At 40.8% G+C, this 19741-nt stretch overlaps 1 protein-coding gene across 2 annotated transcripts in view; it reads left to right on the forward strand.

Moving 5' to 3' along the window:
* nfatc2ip (nuclear factor of activated T cells 2 interacting protein) overlaps positions 1-19483 on the forward strand; it is a 79662-nt gene extending 60179 nt beyond the window's left edge. The window contains exons 2-9 of one of the 2 annotated variants that reach the window (XM_034206131.1): positions 8697-8795; positions 10694-10754; positions 10856-10988; positions 14590-14664; positions 15076-15277; positions 15508-15652; positions 16904-17016; positions 18628-19483. In XM_034206131.1, coding sequence (XP_034062022.1) covers positions 8697-8795; positions 10694-10754; positions 10856-10988; positions 14590-14664; positions 15076-15277; positions 15508-15652; positions 16904-17016; positions 18628-18789 — 990 coding nt within the window. In that variant the 3' untranslated portion in view covers positions 18790-19483. The remainder of the gene's footprint in view (positions 1-8696; positions 8796-10693; positions 10755-10855; positions 10989-14589; positions 14665-15075; positions 15278-15507; positions 15653-16903; positions 17017-18627) is intronic. The other variant, XM_034206132.1, reaches the window with a different exon arrangement.
* The last annotated feature ends 258 nt before the right edge of the window (positions 19484-19741 follow it).

Consider the following 19741-nt stretch of genomic DNA (forward strand, 5'->3'; position numbering starts at 1 on the left):
ACTGCTCTTGATAACGCGTTACAGTAACGTAACTACTTTTGCCGGGTAAAAAGTAGTGTAACGCGCTACTACGGAACATTTGGTAACGTAACGTAGTTTCTTCTTCAATTCGCCGCAACGTTACTTTTCCCAGGGACGAGTGACAGTGACACTGCCTACTCAGCTGTGTGCTTACGCATTAGGCACGAGCTCTCATTCCACACTGTACGTGATAGAGGCTGGCCGCTGGTGGTGGTATGAAGACTGAAGAGCAGTGATGGCAAGCGAGAAGCAGGCGCAGCCAACGCTAACATTCGAGGGATGGAGGTATTCCCATTACTTCGAACTTGTTGAAACTAAGGGGGGAAATGTGAGTGTAAGGTGTACGTTGTGCCCTGGCCAGAAACTTGTGTCCACTGCCGTTAACTCAACTGCCAACCTCACCAAGCATTTGAAAGGAAAACATGCTAGCATGAAGCTAGTAGCTCAAGATCCCCGGGGAAATGATGATATTTAGCCTGTAACCCTTAATGATTATGATTGTATATTGATATTGTTTGATATTATTGTTTAGTGGTGGTGTTGACGCCTATAGCCCAATGTTTTGTTAAGTGCTCTGTGGCATTTTTTTATAATAAAGAGCACAAAATAAATATCTGTTATGTCCTCCATAGTAGAACTTTATGTAAGCCTACACATTTAGGAACAGAGATGGGGTTCTGCCCAAAGTCGAGCAACATAAAAGTAACGTAAAAGTAACGAGTAACGTAAAAAGTTACTTTCCTTGGAGGGTAACTAAGGGATTACTTTTTTAAAGAAGTAACAAGTAACGAGCAAACACTACTTTTTAAAAGTAACTTCCCCAACACTGATCAAGAGTATGCCCGTGTTCGTGCGTGGGGCCAGAAACCGATTGAACAAGATTAAAGGCATCAATAAGATTTAAAAAGTCTCGAGCCAACGGTTTGTTAGGACAGCAAACATGTATGTTTAAATCCCCCAAGATAAGAACCCGGTCATATGTATGCATAATGCCGGTCAGGAAATCGGAAAAATCATTAATAAAGTCCTTGTTGTACTTTGGGGGACGGTAAATCACTGTACACAGGACCGGATCAGAGCGGCCCAACTCAAATGAGTTCAGTTCAAAACTAGAGAATGAGGCAGGCAACTGTTTACAATAAAAGTTTGACTCATAAACAATCGCTATTCCTCCTCCTTGACCAGTTGTCCTCGGGGAATTCAGGTAGCTACAGCCAGACGGTAACAGTTCAGAGAAGGCGCTGGTAGTTCAGCCAAGTTTCCGTCACGCAAAGAAAATCCAATCCACGGGAGGTGAAGAAGTCGTTAAGAATAAAAGTTTTATTTGCTATCGACCTAGCATTAACCAGTGCCATCTTGGTGGGAGCCGGAGCAATAGCCGCACAGGGGGCCCGATCCAGCGGCCGCAGGTTCAGAGGATTCACTCCACGTCTGCCTAGACGGGAATGACAGCGGCGGGGGGGCTGGGTTTCCTCAGCTGAGCCGACGACAGGTACCAGCCAAGGGTCGATAGGATCCAGTAAACTCCGAGAAAAAGCAAGTCGTTGAACCGCTCCATTTTCAGGCCTCTGCGGATGCCCCGGCGCCTGCAATGCTTCCCACGAGGAGGTTTAGGCGGAGCCTGGTATAGGTGAGCAGGTAACCCAGACAGGAACGGGGGACAGAAAGTTTTTTGATCACAACGATCAAACTCCCACAGACTCTTGGCAGAGAGGCGAATATTCAGGAGTGTTTGACGATCATACGCCAGTAGGGAGTTTACAGTATCAGTGACAAGTGACATAAACAGTATAAACATAAACCAGGTTGCGAGCGACAGACGGCAGCCACATACACTGGCGCCATCTTGAAAAAGCACTCATGTTAGACATTAGAATTGACTATTCTTGTCTCTCACATACTCTTTTGTCAGTCACATACTATTCTTGTCTGTCACATAAGTGGCAAAATTATTTTGACCGGAGAGCATAGGCGCTGGAAGGGGGGTGCTGAGGGCGCTGCAGCACCCCCTAGCGGCAGGCAGGGGGTGCGGAGCTCCCTTGTCTGAATTATTATTTGACGGTCTGCTCCCGCTGTGCATAATCTGTGTAATATGTAGCCAATAAATTCCACATTGTTGGTAAAATAATATGTTGGCCTGCCCCGAATGTTTTTTCTGTAGCCCCGGACAATTCTACCTCCATAATATAATACATTAACCGTGCTTTACGTGAACCTCATCAAGACACTAGAGAGGACGACAGGACTGTAATTTCCCGTGTTCAGTGAATGCAACAGAGGCAAGACACCAGACCAATCAGAGAGTTGCATGGAAATAAAAGTATGCTTGTGTCATTCAAGCTTGTGTGTGTGTGTGTGTGTGTGTGTGTGTGTGTGTGTGTGTGTGTGTGTGTGTGTGTGTGTGTGTGTGTGTGTGTGTGTGGTGTGTGTGTGTGTGTGTGTGTGTGTGTGTGTGTGTGTGTGTGTGTGTGTGTGTGTGTGTGTGTGTGGGAGAGAGAGAGAGAGGGACTGGTGCCAGCAGCAGGGACCGTGTTGTTAGCATCTGGTTAGCTAGCTGCACTAACGAACATACGGAGCTGTTTGTTCCACAACAAGCTGGAGGAGAGTCCTCTCCTGTTAGACTGAGAGGCTCAGGTGAGCTAAAGGACTCTCTGCGTGTTTAGATAGTTCACTTTAGTCTAAGTTATCTCAGTGGGTCTCAAACGGTTTGGTCACAAACTATTCAAAAGATTATTTCCGCGGCACACCTTCATATGATCATTATCGTTATAAAAAAATAGAGAATAAAGGAAAAACAGTTATGAAATACTATATGGCAGTAAAACAAGAATACAGTTTGAAAGGGGAGTTATTTGTAAAATATCCATAAAGAAAAAGAACATCTGCTTACAGTTGTTTAATCTGGGTGTTGAGAGATGTATCCATAGATCTCTTAATGTTGCTCTCAAAGCATGGGCGTCACAGCCATTATATGAGGGTGGGACAAGTCCTCCCCCTCTTTTTCAAATGATTAGTTTAGACCCCCCCACTTCTACCATGTGGAAAGTCCGTGAATCGGTCTATCCACTCGCCGCACTCTGTAGAGCGCTGTGTCAGTGCTTCACTATCAAATCCATTCCACTTGCTTATTGAGAGAATGCCCAAATCAATGAAACTCCGTTTCATGTTTTCACTGCTACTTTGTACCAAGGCAGATTCCCACATAGCGCGCACATGTTCAAGGAGTGTTGTCATAGTTGGACAGCTCAGATCTGTTGTATGAAGCGATGCCCGGTAGCGGAAGTAAGGCACACACACCAAATGTTCAAGAAATGGTTAATACAGCGAAAATCAAAGCTGACGATCTCTTGGTTTGATATGTGTTCTCCTCCAGACAACATGGACATAAGAACATTTGTTTCAAAGAAGAGGAAAGTAAGTCTTCAGCTGGTAGCAGTTAATCAGTTAACAGTGATGGCGGCGGAGGAGTTTCGTCTTTATGTCATGATAGATACAAATAGTGAATAGTTTAGATGAGAAAAGGCATCGAAATGCCAGGTTACTAGTATTTACCATGTAAACAGGGAACATGAATAACCCCATCTCTCTGTTTCATTTAATTTCAAACCTTTATTTACCCAGGTGTATCCCATTGAGATCATTGATCTCTTTTTCAAGGGAGACCTGGGGCCTATACTACGAAGTTGGTTCAACCTAACCTGGATATGTTTGAGTTAGCCGGTTGGCCTAATCCAAAACATACGCGCTCTCGCTAAACTGTACTACGACGCTGGTTATCAAGTGGATCGCTCAAGCCAGCCGTGTCCTATCTAGTTAGGTGCGCGTTCACATGAAAGGGGTGGTATTTGGAGCATTCGACCAATCACAAACATGGAGAAGCGCACTGACAGCGCAGCGTCATACTTCCTGAATGAAAAGTGAACTTTAATACTAGTAAAATATGAAGAAGTTAAACTTTAAACATCCATGTCTTAAACACTTTATCCAGGATAAAAGCCACATAGCTGCACCTGCAAGGTGAATACAGCTGGCAAAAGAAAAAGTGTTTGAATGCGTACATTAACAGGTTTATGATATCACTGCCCCGTCTAAAACACGATCTGACTTTAATTACATTTGTCTCGAGTGTTTCGTCAACTTAATGTGTTGCTTAAAATAATACTTCTGCATACAGTATGTGACACTGTGAGTGTTGCACGGCCAGATACGGCTCAAGAAGCTGACTCAGATAAGGAGATATATGATACATTATGATGTGATATGATGTGATATGAATGATAATGGGACACATCGTCTGCACTCAGTGTACTTATGTTGTGGCAGATATTTAAGTAAGCTTTCTTAACGCTAATGTTATAATAGTCAGATTGCTCTGAAGATGGGAGGTGATATTCTATTCATTTTCACGTTCACACAGTCGGTGATTTTTGCCGGCTGTCTTTCCTGCAATGGCAGTTTTTCTGTATTTCCTTTCTCCTGTAATATGACTTGATCGCTTTAAACTCCGCACACTGAGCTCTGATTGGTCAGCAGGCGGTGCTTTCACTGAGTTGAGCTCTTAGCCTGCAACATAACCTGGTCCCGACCAGGTTAGCCGCTCAGCATAAGTTACCATGGAGATCTAGCCTGCTAAAAAGAGAACCAGCTTCGTAGGACCGGAAAGCCGGAGTTTCCCCTGAATTTAGCCGGCTAAGCGAAAATCCTGCTTCGTAGTATACCCCCCTGCTCAAGTAGGTTCCACATAAAAACATAAAAACATAAACAGAACAACAAAAAGGACATCTTACAGCATCATTACAGGGATTACAATTTGCATAACTATCCACATGAGAAGGTACCAACAATTTCCGATTGAGTAGCATCCAACCGAGCTTTAAAAACATTTAGTGGCACCAGATTGCTCAGTTTCCATTTCATTTGCAGACTATTCCAAGACAGAGGAGCTGCGCATCTAAAAGCTTTCTTCCCTAAGACAGTCCTAGCAGTTGGCACATTTAATAAAACCACAGCATGCGATCTCAGGCAGTAGCCACTTACAATTCGAGATCAGGGAGCAGATGTAGGATGGAAGTTTCCCTAACATGGCTTTGTATATAAAAATGTACCAGTGACTGAGCCTCCGTACAGTTAGCGAAGGCAAACCAGCCATTGCATACAGGGTACAGTGATGGGTTAATGCTTTACAGTTTGTCACAAATCTCAATGCGCTGTGATACGCAGCATCTAACTTGACCAGGCAATGGGCAGGTGCACTCTGTGCTCATGGAAACACCATATCCCCAATATGATCATAACCGGGGTAATACTCATAAACTGCTTACTGATGTCCATGTAGAGCCGCAGTCAGTGTGTTTTACTGGAGCCTCAGTTCAATAAGAGATTATTTTCTTCTTTAACTTCGGTACTCTCTCTCAAAATGGTAATTTGCATTATGTTTTAATTATACTTCTTATAATTCAGAAGCTTTTTGTGTGTGTTTATGTTTTACTGAGTGCTGATAGGCCATTTCCATCCCAGTATCCAGTCAACTGTTTATTTTCTCCGCACATTACATAGACTAGCTAATATTCTACCTACTGCTTGGGACTTTGAGTCTTCAAAATGTCCAATGTCACAGACTGGGACTTACTTTAGAGTCAGTTGTATTTACATTCAGTATGACTTGTTATGGTTCAATGTAAAAGAGTATACTGCTCAATAAATAATGATCACTTCACGATGAGTCAGAGGCAGAACACAGGGACAGTGGAGAGAGGTTCGTTGCTGAGGTGAGTGATGAAAGGGAAATGACAGTTTAGAGTAAATTGTGATGTGGACTCTCATCCCAGAATGTTAAGGAAATCAATGGGGATATTGAACAGGAAGCATTTCAGTCAAGGGGCATCATATGACCAATATAGACAGAAGAGCAACATTCATTTGAACATTTAAGTCGATACCATTCCTAGGTGAACTTAACATCCGTATGGAGTCAGATCAGTCTCAATATTAATAAATGCTCACAGAAGGACTCACAAATGTATTTTGCGATTTATATATAAATGACTCTTCACAACAATATCTCTCAATGCACTCACAAATATTTATTGTTGTATATAAATGTACAAAAAAAATGGGCATTTAAACTGCTTTTTATTAATTCAAAGACGGCTCTGAATTAATAATCAAATATGTTTCCTTTCTTTACTACTGGATGAAATTACAAAATGTACCCATCATTTTCCTCATGCTAGTATAGCCACATCAAAGTATCAAACCACCTGTTAAAATGCACCAGAATACAGGAAATCTATCTACACCCCCCGTTAAAAATATCCCCCCCACATTCAGGATGCTTCCTACGCCCATGTCTCAAAGTGCACCAGATTGATGCTTTTAACTTCAATATTTAAAAAAAATCTTCCCAGGGGAGCATCCCCCCGGAGGAGGAGGTGAGGTCCGCTCCCCACTCGTAAAAAATAGCACTTTACCCCTGCCTATATGCCGTGAGCTGATTATCGAGCCTTCATTGTAACAGTCGCGGGTGTACTGTGTGTTTGCGTGTGGAGAGTGCTTTTGTGCGTGCTCTATAGTGCATAGTGTTCACTGGAGTCCAGCACCTCAGCACCGCCACTGAAAATACCTTCCCGCGCCTCTACCGGAGAGATTTAGATTTGATAGCTTCAGCGTATTTTACCGGTCATAGTCTGGTAATTACCGGCTAACGGGAACTCGGCCAGCCGGTCGCATCACAGATTTCAGAGCGCTGGGCTCTGCCTGTTGTTCGTCCTCCCAAATTCCATGGAAATGATTTACTCTTCGGCCTTGCACCCAGAGAGTTCGAGGGAGGACTACCACTTTATTTATTTATTACCCAGTACACAGCCCTCCTGTTCCTTGGAATCCTTGTAGCTGCTAATTAGCTTTGAGTTAGCATGCCTTTGTCCATTCTTTTTGCAACACTGGTAAAGTGGTGTCATTCCATTCACTTCCACGTTAACTTCCAACCGTTGAATTTTCATTTCCAACACGGCCATCTTCTGTAGAAGTTTGTGGAAGTCATCTGTATAGAACGGAGGCATTTTGCTGCTAACTAGCTTAAGCAAAATAGCATGCAGTACCAGGCTTTAGCTGTTGCTAGGCCACGCTACTGTAAGACTGAGGTCGTCGTAAAAATATTGAAATATGGCTGAAACCCTCCGTCTATTTACGAAGAATAACTGTCCCAGTGATAAGTTAATGTCCAGGAGCCGCTGCTCGCAGTTTTCAGAAAAAGAAAAATAGAAAAACAGCATAAAAAAGTAAGCAGAGGCAAGAGCAAGCAGAAACGCATCTGCACTGTAAGAAGGCTGACAATGATGTACAGAGTCTTTCCACCACATCCAAAAGGTGATCTACAGGATTTAGATCTGGTGACTGTGGAGTAGGGGTGCACGATTTGGGGAAATAATCTAATTGCGATTTTTCTGACAGATATTGCGATTGCATTCGATTTGCGATATTTGTTTTTAAGTTTATTGTAAAATGCGGCTAGGAAGGTCATATCAACGTGCTCCTGTCTCTAGCACCCCCGCAGCCCAAGCTACGAGTGAAAGAACTAAACTTAAACATTTAAAATCGATGAATCGTTCAGCCCTACCGTGGAGGCCATTTGGGTAAAGTGAACTCATTGTCATGTTCAAGAAACCAGTTGGAGATGATTTGAGCTTTGTGTGGCATGGCACGTTATCCTGCTCGAAGTAGCCATCAGAAGAAGAGTACCATGTGGTTATAAAGGGATGGGCATGGTCAGCAACAATACTCAGGTAGGCTGTGGGCGTTTAAACGTTGCTCAATTGGTACCAAGGGGCCCAAAGTATGCCAAGAAAATATCCCCCTCACCATTACGGCCCGTCCACACTACAGCTTCAAAAAAAGCTTGGAGCTGGGCGTGTCTGAAGCTCGACCAACAACCAATCACATGAATCTCCCGCCCCTGACACACAAGCAGCGGTTTGATTGGCTAGAGCTTGTACTGGCATATGATTTGATTGGCTGACGCTTCCACCGAAAGCTTCAGAAGCTTCAAAAGTTGAACATTGCTCAACTTTTGCAGCCTGAAACGCCAAGAAAGCTCCGCTCTGCTTCCCACAATGCAGTTCGGCGAAAAGTGACGTCACCCCATTCAAAGTGAATGGGCAGACGTGTTGGAAACCGTTTTTGAAGCTGTCGAAGCTGTAATGTGGACGGGCCGTTACACCACCACCACCAGCCTGAACCGTTGATACAAGGCAGGATGGATCCATGCTCTCATGTTGTTCACGTGAAATTCAGACACTACCGTCCGAATGTCGCAGCAGAATACGAGACCCATCAGACCAGGCAACATTTCTCCAATCTTCTATTGTGCAATGTTGGTGAGCCTGTGTGAATTGTAGCCTCAGTTTCCTGTTCCTAGCTGACAGGAGTAGAACCTAGTCTTCTGCTGCTGTAGCCCCTCTGCTTCAAGGTTCCACGTGTTGTGGTTCAGAGAGGGTCTTCTGCATACCTTTGTTTCAACGAGTGGTTATTTGAGTATATGTTGCCTTTCTATCATCTTGGACCAGTCTGGCCATTCTCCTCTGACCTCTGGCATCAGCAAGGCATTTTCGCCCAGATAACTGTCGCTCACTGGATATTTCCCTTTTTCCTATTGTCTCCGTCTGTCTGATTTTTAGGTGTCTGACGAGGAGCAGGAGGCTGTGAATCCTCAGCCCAAACGCAGACGCATCCTCGACCCTTCAGCCATAATCTCGGTCCCCGTTTACACCAACCAGGTACACAGCAGCTGGTGGGCCATTCGGTATACAAGCCATTATAGATTAGAAATAAAAGGCCAACCAACAAGAGAAACAAATCACACATTTATGTCAAATATACTTTGAAATTAAATGTTTAAACTAAAGATGGAAAAATCCAATATTCTCTGATATTTAAGTGGTAAAGTTAGGACAGAAATCTCACTTATTTAAGAGAGAAAAGGTTGAATGTTCAAGCATGTTCAAGCAGTCTGCTGTTAAAGCAGTACATTTACACAAAGAAGTTAGACATTTACAGGAATAACATTTACATTTTCTCTGACTTAAGTGATACATTTCACAATAAGCGCACAAATTGGTGTGCTGGAGTTGATGAATTGATGAGGTTTTGTTAACAGAAAAGAAAATTGCAAACATTTCTTAAATGTACAATCTTACAAGAAGTCTGAGTTCTCCCAGAAAGCCTGAGGTCCTCACCAACCCCGAGTTATTTTAAGTCGAGGTTACAAATATTTATTTGTACTGCTGCTTACCCAGAAGTAATTTAACTTTGTTTTATCCTTACACTTCTTGCAGCATCATCCATATTTACAATCAGTGGCGGCGCCACGGTATGGCTGGGGTAGGCTACAGCCATACCAAGAAATGGCTTAGCCCTACCTTAGCCCGACCATGAAAAAGTATGTTAAAGTACACGGATTGCGAAAATCTACCGGTCGTGTCCACAACACACAAACTGATCCTGCTGTAACAACAAGTGCACGTTACTGACGCAATATGGTTGAGACCATTCGGGCTTATGCTAGAGGGGTGCACGGAATAGTCTAAGTAGTGGGGGAGTTTTATACACTAAAGGTGTGAAAATTCTCTCGCGTTATAATATCAGCGCAGCCGCGGTCAGATCAAAATGCCTCCGAATGCAATTTGAATAGACCTACAACCAATCAGAGCAACGAAACGTTGGGTCTGCTGCGTCATGCATTACTGATACGTCACGTTCACAGTGAAAAGTCCCCAAACTCGCGCCGAGTAAATTGCAGACAGACAGCAGAACTTCTAGGATTATTTGTATATTTCGGATGGATAGATTTGTTCTTAAACGCCCTCGCATTGAGGTACAAGTCGAACAGGTGCCAGAGTCACACGACCCACCTGAAGAGTGAATAGTGAGTTTTGAATATATTTTGTAATAATGGGTCATTTGAAAAAGTGTTTTGTATGACAATAGAAACACAGGCCACCTGTTGTGTGCTGTGTCTGTGTCTCTCTCTCTGTCTCTCTCCCTCACTCTCCCTATCTCTCTCTCTCTCCCTCTCTCTCTCCGTGTCAATTCTATATGCCAACTTTTCTTGTTTCTGCCGCTGCGTATGTTGTAACAACGTGGAATTAGCAGAATAGGCTATTGTATTGTTTAACTCACACCTGTTGCTCTCGATGTAATTTAGCTGATAAAAGGAGACTAATAAAAGCTAATAAAAGCCTCACGCTTGGCGTTTCACTGTCAAGGGGTGCGATATAGCGTGTATGTAATTACATTACAAATACTGATTTGAGCCCCACCACTGTATGGGTTAGCCCTACCATAGATTACCCAACACAAATAGTCTGGCGCCGCCACTGTTTACAATGTTGATTTTAAACTACCCTGTAACTCTTTTATGAATGGTCTTTTTGAATCTGTTATTCCATTGTGTTTATTTATTGTTTGTTTTGTTTCTCTCTTAACTATTGTGTGTTAGTTTTGATCTAAAGCACTATGAATTGCCCTTATGTCTGAACATTTGCTATATAAATATACTTACCTTAATAATAATCCCAAAGATACCTTGACTTTAATCTTGGAAATTCTTAGTTGTTTCCCTTTTTAAAACTTTATAATTATGTTTTTAATTACCTGAGTTTGTCTTTTTAATCAGGTAAGCAACGGTTTGCAGCTGAAGCCAACAGCAGCTAGTTTCACTCAAAAGCAAATCTCAGGTAAATATTTGAACAAGACTTAAACCCAGTGTCTGGAATGTGTTAATCTGGTGTTAATCTGGTGTTAATCTGTAAATGTGACTGTCTTCGTCTCTGGGCAGACGACGGGGCAGACGACGGGGCAGACGACAGTTTATGGTTTCAGTTTTCCCCTGCGATCAGCAGAACAACCGCCGTCTCCTACATTGACTCCGAGGAAGACGAAACAGAAGTGCTTCTGAAGAATACACAACCGTAAGTAGTTAAACTAGTTTGATGTTGAATCTTTCTATTAGCCTATACAGCAGAACTCCTCCATCGCTACACCCCAGCCAGAGCATTAAGGTCGGCTGATCAGCTGCTGTTGATAGTGCCCAAGACCAGGCTAAAAACCTGAGGTCACAGAGCCTTCGCAGCAGCTGGCCCTAGGCTCTGGAACACTCTGCCCCTCCATGTGAGGTCGGCCCAGACCCTGGGTTTTTTTTAATCAACACTAAAAACTCACTTCTTCTCCCTGGCCTTCTAGTCAGAGCGGAGCACAACTCCTGACATTTCCCTGTGTTTTTTATATTTCTGTTGTAATTTATTGTCTTCTGTTTGCGATTGTAGTAATGTGTTATTTATTGCTCGACCAAAAATCGTTTTTAAAATGTGCTATATGAATAAAACCTGATTTGATTTATTAATGCGCTCCCTTTCCTGTCACTCAGGCCCAATTGCCCAAAATAACACTGCACGATATATTAAATATATATTATATATAAAGTTTATAAACATAAACATAAATGCAGGGTTCGTACAGTCATTGAAAACCTGGAAAAGTCATGGAAATTCAAAATGCAAATTCCAGGCCCCGGAAAAGTTATGGAAAACAATATTTTTCCCAAAGTTTTGGAAAAGTCATGGAAATGTAACTAAAGTTGCGTCAAATATAATTTACATTTGATCTATTCGCCGAAATAATCTGCGGTCGCGAGCTGTTATGTGCCATCATGACGCGCATGGTGTTATTTTTTAATATATGAAGCGCGAGCTGTGTGCTCGAGTCTTCTTCCTGCCTGTCGGGCCGGCTGTACTCTGCTGCTCCGGGATGAGGGTCAGCTACATTATCTACGGTGCGTTCGTTCTGTGCGGAGTCACTGTGGCACAGACTGCACCGCTGGTGAACAGCTGTTAGAACGGGCCGTTCAGGTGTTCAGAGCAGAGCGGCAGAGCGTGATTCTGTCGCAATATTATTTAAGGACTCTTTGAGCTAGCTAGCTAGCTAGCATACATTAGAGGTTTCTCAATACTCAAATTTCCCCTCCTCGACTCCTATCCTCGACTCCCCTCCTCGAGACTTGGTCCCGCCCACAGGAGATGCGAGCGGAGGACTGAGGAGGGGAACCGAGGAGAGAGGAGTGGAAGCAGCAGGCGGTTAGAGAAATGAGAACTCCTCTCCTCTGAGCGGTCATTTTAAAGAGACGTCCATTAATGATGACAGGAGGCACAGCAGCCCTCTGTCTGAGGGACAGATGTGTTCATGACCACTTATATATTTACTTTGATTCATTCACAGTGCGGTATAATGAGACAATAACAGGCTACAGATGCGGACATATACACACACATATATTTATATAAATATATACAATTTCAGAATCAAACAAGTATGAGAGCACTCTCATAATAACGTAACACAATCAGAGACTGGATATATCCCCCCCCCCCCCTCTCTCTCTGGTCGCTGAAATGGGGAATTGAAATTACGGGCCAAAAGTTGTACAAGTATTAAAAGTAAGCATAGGGCATAGGACACCAACCCAACTGAGACCCGTCTGTCCGCCGCATCTACGCACTGTACAACACACACCTACACACTGTACCACACACACCTACTGCTCCTAAAGCATAATCAGGCTATAAACGTTGTGTATTTTATTATGTGAAGCACTAAATGGTCTTAGAAAAATATCGACTCTTTGTTTGTAGATATCTACTAAACTACAGCATACACATACAGAGAGTAATGTAGGCCTGTTATACTGAGTGATATATATTTTACACACTGCTCTGCTTGCTGCACGGACCTTACAGCTGTTCTCACTGTAAACATCGCGTTGCGATGAAAGCAGTTACTAATATAATATCCAAGGGATGCATGCAGAGCTGTCATTGGCTGAGATAAGTCCGGCCGTGCGTCACGCCTCCACCGTTCCCGGAAATGCATCCGCGGAGGAGCCGTGGAGGAACCATCAGTGTATCCTCGGTTAGAGCTCCTCCAGAGAGCCTCCTCGACGCTCGATGCTCGGTCCTCGGTGTGCATTTAGAGAAATTAGATGTCCTTCAACATGGCGCGCTGAAATTCATTTCCGGGTCACTACCGGAGGACCGAGGAGTCGAGGAGGGAAAATTTGAGTATTGAGAAACCTCTCTGGTCACTATCTGCTAACGTTAGCTTTAGCCTTTGTTTTCTAATAGTTTTTTTAATAGGATATAAACAGAGGTGGTATAAGTATAGATCTTGTACTAGAGTAAAAGTAGAAGTACTCAGATCTTGTACTTTAGTAGAAGTACTCAGATCTTGTACTTAATAAAAGTACAAGTACTCAGGTCTTGTTCTTGAGTAAAAGTAGAAGTACTCAGATCTTGTACTTGAGTAAAAGTTGAAGTACCAGAGTGTAGGAATACTCTGTTACAGTAAAAGTCCTGCATTCAAAATGTTCCTCGAGTAAAGGTAGAAAAGTATTCTCATCAAAATATAGTGAAAGTAGCGACAGTAAAAGTAGTCGTTGTGCAGATTGGTCCATTTCAGAATAATATATATGATATGTTTTATAATGATTGATCATTAAAGTGTTCTCAAAGCTGGTAAAGGTGCAGCTAGTTTGAATGACTTTGTATACTGCAGGGTAGCTTGGGAATTTACTCCAGGTGGAACTAAAGTCTGATTCAACACTTGATTATATTTCACATCATTCATCCAGATCTGTGAAGTAACTAAAGGTATTAAATACATGTAGTGGAGTAAAAGTACACCATGTACCTCTGAATTGTAGAGGAGAAGAAGAACAAAGTAGCAACACATTGAAATACTTAATAAAGTACAAGTATCTCAAAATTGTACCCAAGTATAGTACTTGTTGAGTTTATGAACTTAGTTACTTTACGCCAGTGGCTATAAAGATAGAAAGACTAAGCCTTGAACAGAGGCATGAAAATACATTTTCAAAATGCTCAACAGTGCTGCCAAAATTATAAACTGACTGCTACACAATTAAAATAAATGCTTTTATATATTTCTATTAGATGTGACTCTTTGGCGTTGCTGTTATTATTACCTGCTGCTTTAGTTGTTCTGATTGCTAAAATCTTCTGTTATTCCTAAACCGATATTCCGTGGGGTCGGGGGCTCGGATCCTTGTCACCTTTTTCATACCTGATGAGTTTGCCTCCCTGACTACAGTTGCTTTAGTGTGTAGAAGCTAGTAAGCCTACTATTTGATTTGTTTTAGATAGGCACAACATGTTTCATATGCAGACCTTATTTTCCTGTTCCATGTTAAAATAAACCATTTTCAGTGGCAATTTTTTTTTTGGTCATGGAAAATTAGGTAAAGGTCATTGAGAAGTCATGGAAAAGTCATTGAAAATCATTGGTGAAAAAGTGTATGAACCCTGTAAATGGCTCATACTAAAATCAATAAATCTGCATTTATATGTGTCATTTGTGGCTTCTACTTTAATAAGACTAAAAGCTTTTAAGATAAAATGTACATGTTCTCTTAATAATAATAATGATACATGACACTTATATGGCGCTTTTCTAAAAACTCAAAGACGCTTAACCTTCCCTACCTTACCTTTTTTATTCCAGGGCCACCTTTAGCTCCCCATCTCCTCCAGGGAGTCCGGAGGTGCTTCAGTCCAGACATGCCAAGAACATGATCAAGTGAGTCCGGATCCTGTGCTACCCAATACGTAGCTCTTCAGCTGATATCTCTAGTCACCCATCTCAATTCAGAATTGTGTCTGATTTATGTACCTTGCTATGCAACCTTGCTTTATCTAGTTTATGAAGGTTCAGAAATGACTTGGGACATCAACATTTTTTATCTCATAAATTCTGCATATATCTATGAAAAAAATCTTCATAAGTAGCACAGAGAGAAGGTTTTGTAAGCGGGACTTTTAGGTTGGGACTTTTTCAGGAAGGTGGTGGGGAGGGATCCATATAACCAGGGGAATTGCAGATCTTGCTTTAAAATTGAATTGTGACATCTATAATAAATATAGCACAATTCATGTAACTCAAAGTGGTTTGCACAAAATAAATAAAACCTTGTGTGTTTTTGGTCGTCAGTAAGATCGACATAAAGCTGAGGGCGGCCAACACTTTAGAGTCCCCTGAATGCAGAAGACGGCATTTCATCGAGGAAGACGATGATATCATCTGCATAAACCCGAATCCTGGCCCTCAGAATTCTCCGTACAGCGAGTCGTTACGGGAAATCCCGCTCAAGATCCGCTGCATGACACACGTACACAAGATCCCCGTGCTGTCGGTACGTATGCTTATTTTCCCTATTTTATTTATTTTTGAACTGTAAGCTTTATACTTTTTTTCCTACTTGTTATTTTTCTATACATTTTTTATTATTTCATTTTATTTTTATCAAGTTCCAAGATGGAGCAGCTGTTACGAAATTACAGTTCTGATAGTATGATATAAGCAGCAGTATGTTAAGATGTCAACCGTTACATTGTTTAACACAGGGTTTGTTTTTGTTTTAAGTCGACGCCTTTAAGTGACGTACTGACTCGGCTATCCGTCATCCTAGATGCCCCTCCCCCTCGCCTCATGCTGCTGAGAAAGGAAGAGGAGCTCCCAGCGAACTCCACCGTCGGCGAACTCGGCCTCGGCATCGCTGACATCATCGGTGGGTCACATGACATCACACATTAATTATTTCTTTAGTAGCAAAATTGATAAGCAAACATTAAATAAAAAAAGTTAGTTAAAGGATCATATATTCATATTAAAACTTGAAATTAAATAATGAAATAATTAGATGTATTAATTTAGTTGTATTTTTCCCTATTTTTTTTTATCTGTTTCATTTTCTTCATAGTTTTCTTTTTCTTTAACCTTATTATTCTTCGATAAGCCACTCCTGTGACTCCATACATAACAGAAGTCAAACAAACAATTCTCGGTCCAGATTATTTTGTGTTTCTGAGACTTTCAGCAACACAAATTGTAAACCACTAGAGGGTACCAAATCATTATCGTTGACTAGTGCTACTAGTGGTGGTTTAAACTTTAGGGCACCAATATAACAGAGAAAAGCAGAAGCAGGGCTCACATTAGTGAACACTCTGCTCCTCCTGAGAAGTGGCTTCCAATTTCCTTCTTTAATTATTTCCTACCTATTTAGGGGTTAAAGAAACATCTTGCAATTACAACAAATAAATAATCTACAAAACACAAATGTCCTTATAATATATATATAATATATATAAAAAGCTGCAGGAAAGTTCAACCGGATATATTGGCATCTCCGCAGTATGGTCCGCATATCGAAAAAACTACACACAGGCTATTGATTGGAAGAGAGTATGGAATAACTTCACATATCCACATCACCAATTGATACAGTAAGATACACAGATATTACCTGTGAACCAGGAAATGCTGTCAACTAAGGATGATTCCAAGCCCCATATGCCTTCTGTGTTACCAAAGGAGTATTGGAACATGTTTTATTAATGCACTGCAGTTAGAAAGTTCTGGAAACAAGTGATTGACATTGTATCTGAGATTATTGGAGCTCCCAAATATTGTATTGTTGAATGATGATTCCTCTCTTAACCTACTAAACCATCAGAAAAGGCGAGTCTTCGCTCATTTGACTACAGCCCAAAAACAATGTGTAACACGATGGAAACTCCCAAATACTATATTTATTAAGGCGTGGGCAAGGGACTCCCTACCTTTTTTCTCTTTCTTTTTGTATTATCGTTTACATAATTTGTATCTGTATATATGTTCTTCAGTTAGGGCAACTAGTTGGTCACATAACAAAAAAAGATTTACACACATGCATCGCACAATGTTTTAAGTTGCACATGGCAGCACATTATTACATTTTAGAACTGTTCACTAACTCTCTCTCATGTGTGCCGTGCAGAGTGTGTGGTGATGGCAGCAGAAGATAGCAGCGCCACAGAGAGCAGCAGCAGCCTGACTGTGAGGCTGCAGAGCAAAGACAGAGACTCCTCTCAGGAGTTCTCTCTGCACAGAGTGCGTACAGCTTCTGCTCCTCCTCTTCTTCTTCTGCCTCCTCTTCTTCTTCTTTCTAGCACCAGCTTTCTTATTGTTCCAGCAGCAGCACATTATTATCAATGTTGGAAGAAGTACTCTTAAACTTAAAGCTCCTATCATGCAAAATGCACTTTTTAATGTATTTTATACATAAATATGTGTCCCCGGTGTGTAAGGGAACTCACAAACCCTCTCTCTCTCCTCCGTACCCAAATCTCTAAAAACGGGGCTACAACGGAGTTGATCCAGATTTGCTGCCGATATGACGTAATATCAGAAATGTGGGCTGGCTTTACACCCACAGCCCTATCAGAAAGTTGCTATCAGAAACAATGCACAACGTGTTTTGGAAGTAATATGGTCTTTGTTTACATTAGCAAGCATCGCTAATGCTCTGAGCTAACCTGTACGGGAGAGAGTTGGTGTAAAAAAGCAGGAAATAAAAAGGAACTCACCTTGTGGTAAACCCGCAAGAGAAAAAGCATTTGAGCTCCATACTGTTTCAGAAATAATCCTTGATATGGTGTTTAATCACGGTAGCATTTAGCTGCATCTGAGCAGATCAGACAGCTCGTCACAGACCTCACAGTGTGCCTGCGTGCTCCAAAGGGGGCGGGGCCAGCAGCTACTGACCCAGAATCAGCACTTCTCTAACAGGGCTGAAATAGAGGGATATGAGGGATGTCTAAAATGCATGATCTGTTTGGTATTTTGAGCAAACAGACATGTTTTTTATATATCTGAAACCTATAATATATGCCTAAAAATAGCAAAATAGGAGACCTTTAAGTTAAAAATAGCAATACAACAATGCAAATATACTCATGTTAAAGCCTGCATTAAAACCTACCTTACGTAAAAGTACAAATGTGTTAACACATCTAAATATACTTGAAGAACCGAACACATGAAGTACCGACATGAAGAATGATATATATGTTATTATTAAATTATAAACATAGATGCCTTATTGTGTTCATCACTTCAGTTTTACATCTGGTAAATGTGGGGTTTATTACATTATTTGATATACTACTGCGTAGCTTACCCTATGATAATATCATAATGCATTAGTTGATATAGATTTTGTAATATGATCCTAATCTGCAAAGTATCCAGTAACTTAAGCTTTCAAATAAATGTAATTGAGTAAAAAGTACAACATTTGCCACCAAGATTCTAGTTTAGTAAAAGTATAACGTAGCATAAAATAACAATTCTCAAGTACCTTCAATGTGAACTTGGAACATAATTTACAACAGAGTTCTTTATTTTTCCCAGGCTGGAATGTGATTTTGTAAAATGTTCTCTATTTTAGAACAAAGTAAAATAAACAATATATATTTTATAAACAAGGTTTATTTGTTATAAAATGTGCTCACTGTACTACCACACAGGTTGCCCAAAGTTATTTCTCTTGATAGGCATGATGGGAATTGTAGTCCCTTTTTTGATTTAGCTGTTTTTAATATGGTTTTAGCTGCTGGTAGGGGAAGTAAGAACTGGAGTATATGTATTTATTAACTTTCCAACAAAGATTATTATATTAATAATTATTACAATGATAATAATAATGTGTGTGTTTTTCAGGATGCTCCGCTGGGCTCCATCTTCTCCCAGTACATGTCCAAGATGTCTGCCCCCGCCAAGCGTAAGGTACGCTTCCACTTTGATGGCTGCAAAGTGACGGACAGGCAGACTCCGGCACACCTCGACATGGAGGACGGTGACATCATCGAAGTTTGGACCTAGATCAATTAATTTTACATTAACCATAGCGTGCTGCAGGGATGAGTCCTACACCCCTGAAATTCGTTTTTAATTTCATTTTAGCTCTTCCTACTCGTCTCATTCAACGTTTTTTTTGGAATGTTAACACAAGCTTAAGAGATTTAAGGTTTTATTACCCCACTTTTCAAGCTTCTAAATGTCTTAAAAGCAGCTGTTGCTAACAAGTAGCTAAATGAGACTACTAAACGCCATCACAGCAAATATTAGCCGCATTTAGCTTTGTGTGGTGTCAAAAAGGAATGTGACCGTTTAGCCTAACGTTAACTTTTTATTTCTGGAAATGGCTTTTTAGGCTTCAACAATAATTTGAACAACAATGGAAATCTACTGGTTAGGTAGTGCAGTTACATTATCTGTAAAAGTCACTTTATCTGTAGATGTTAAATACAGAGTTAATAGGGTTATAATAGGGGTTATATGATAACACTTTTTTTTAAATACAGAGTAAATAAGCCCTCATTGTACAATTGTATACTTGTAATGTTTTTGTGACTGTACAATAATACTTGTTAATTTGTTACTGTTACTGGAAATAATAAAATGATTAGAAGTTACTGAAGTCATAGTGGAAGAAGTATATTTATATAGTGTTACAAAATAAACAGAACCACATTGTTAAAATTTTGTAAAGTAAAAGTCCTACATTCAAAATGTTGTTTACTATCAAAATGTCTTTTTTTCATCCATTCATTTAAAATGTCTTTATTTTTATTGTTACAATGGCAGCTAATGTCATTTTTTATTTTTTTCCAGAAACTATGAATTGCCGTATAATTAATACATAATAAATTCATAGACATATAAATATGGCTAGAATATATAAAAGAAAATAAATATGGCTATGAATTAAATAACTAAGCTTATGAAATAAATATGTATGAAATGAATAACTATCTCTATGACATTAAAATAA

Source organism: Gymnodraco acuticeps, unplaced genomic scaffold, assembly GCF_902827175.1.
Source record: "Gymnodraco acuticeps unplaced genomic scaffold, fGymAcu1.1, whole genome shotgun sequence".
Taxonomy (NCBI): Eukaryota; Metazoa; Chordata; class Actinopteri; order Perciformes; family Bathydraconidae; genus Gymnodraco; species Gymnodraco acuticeps.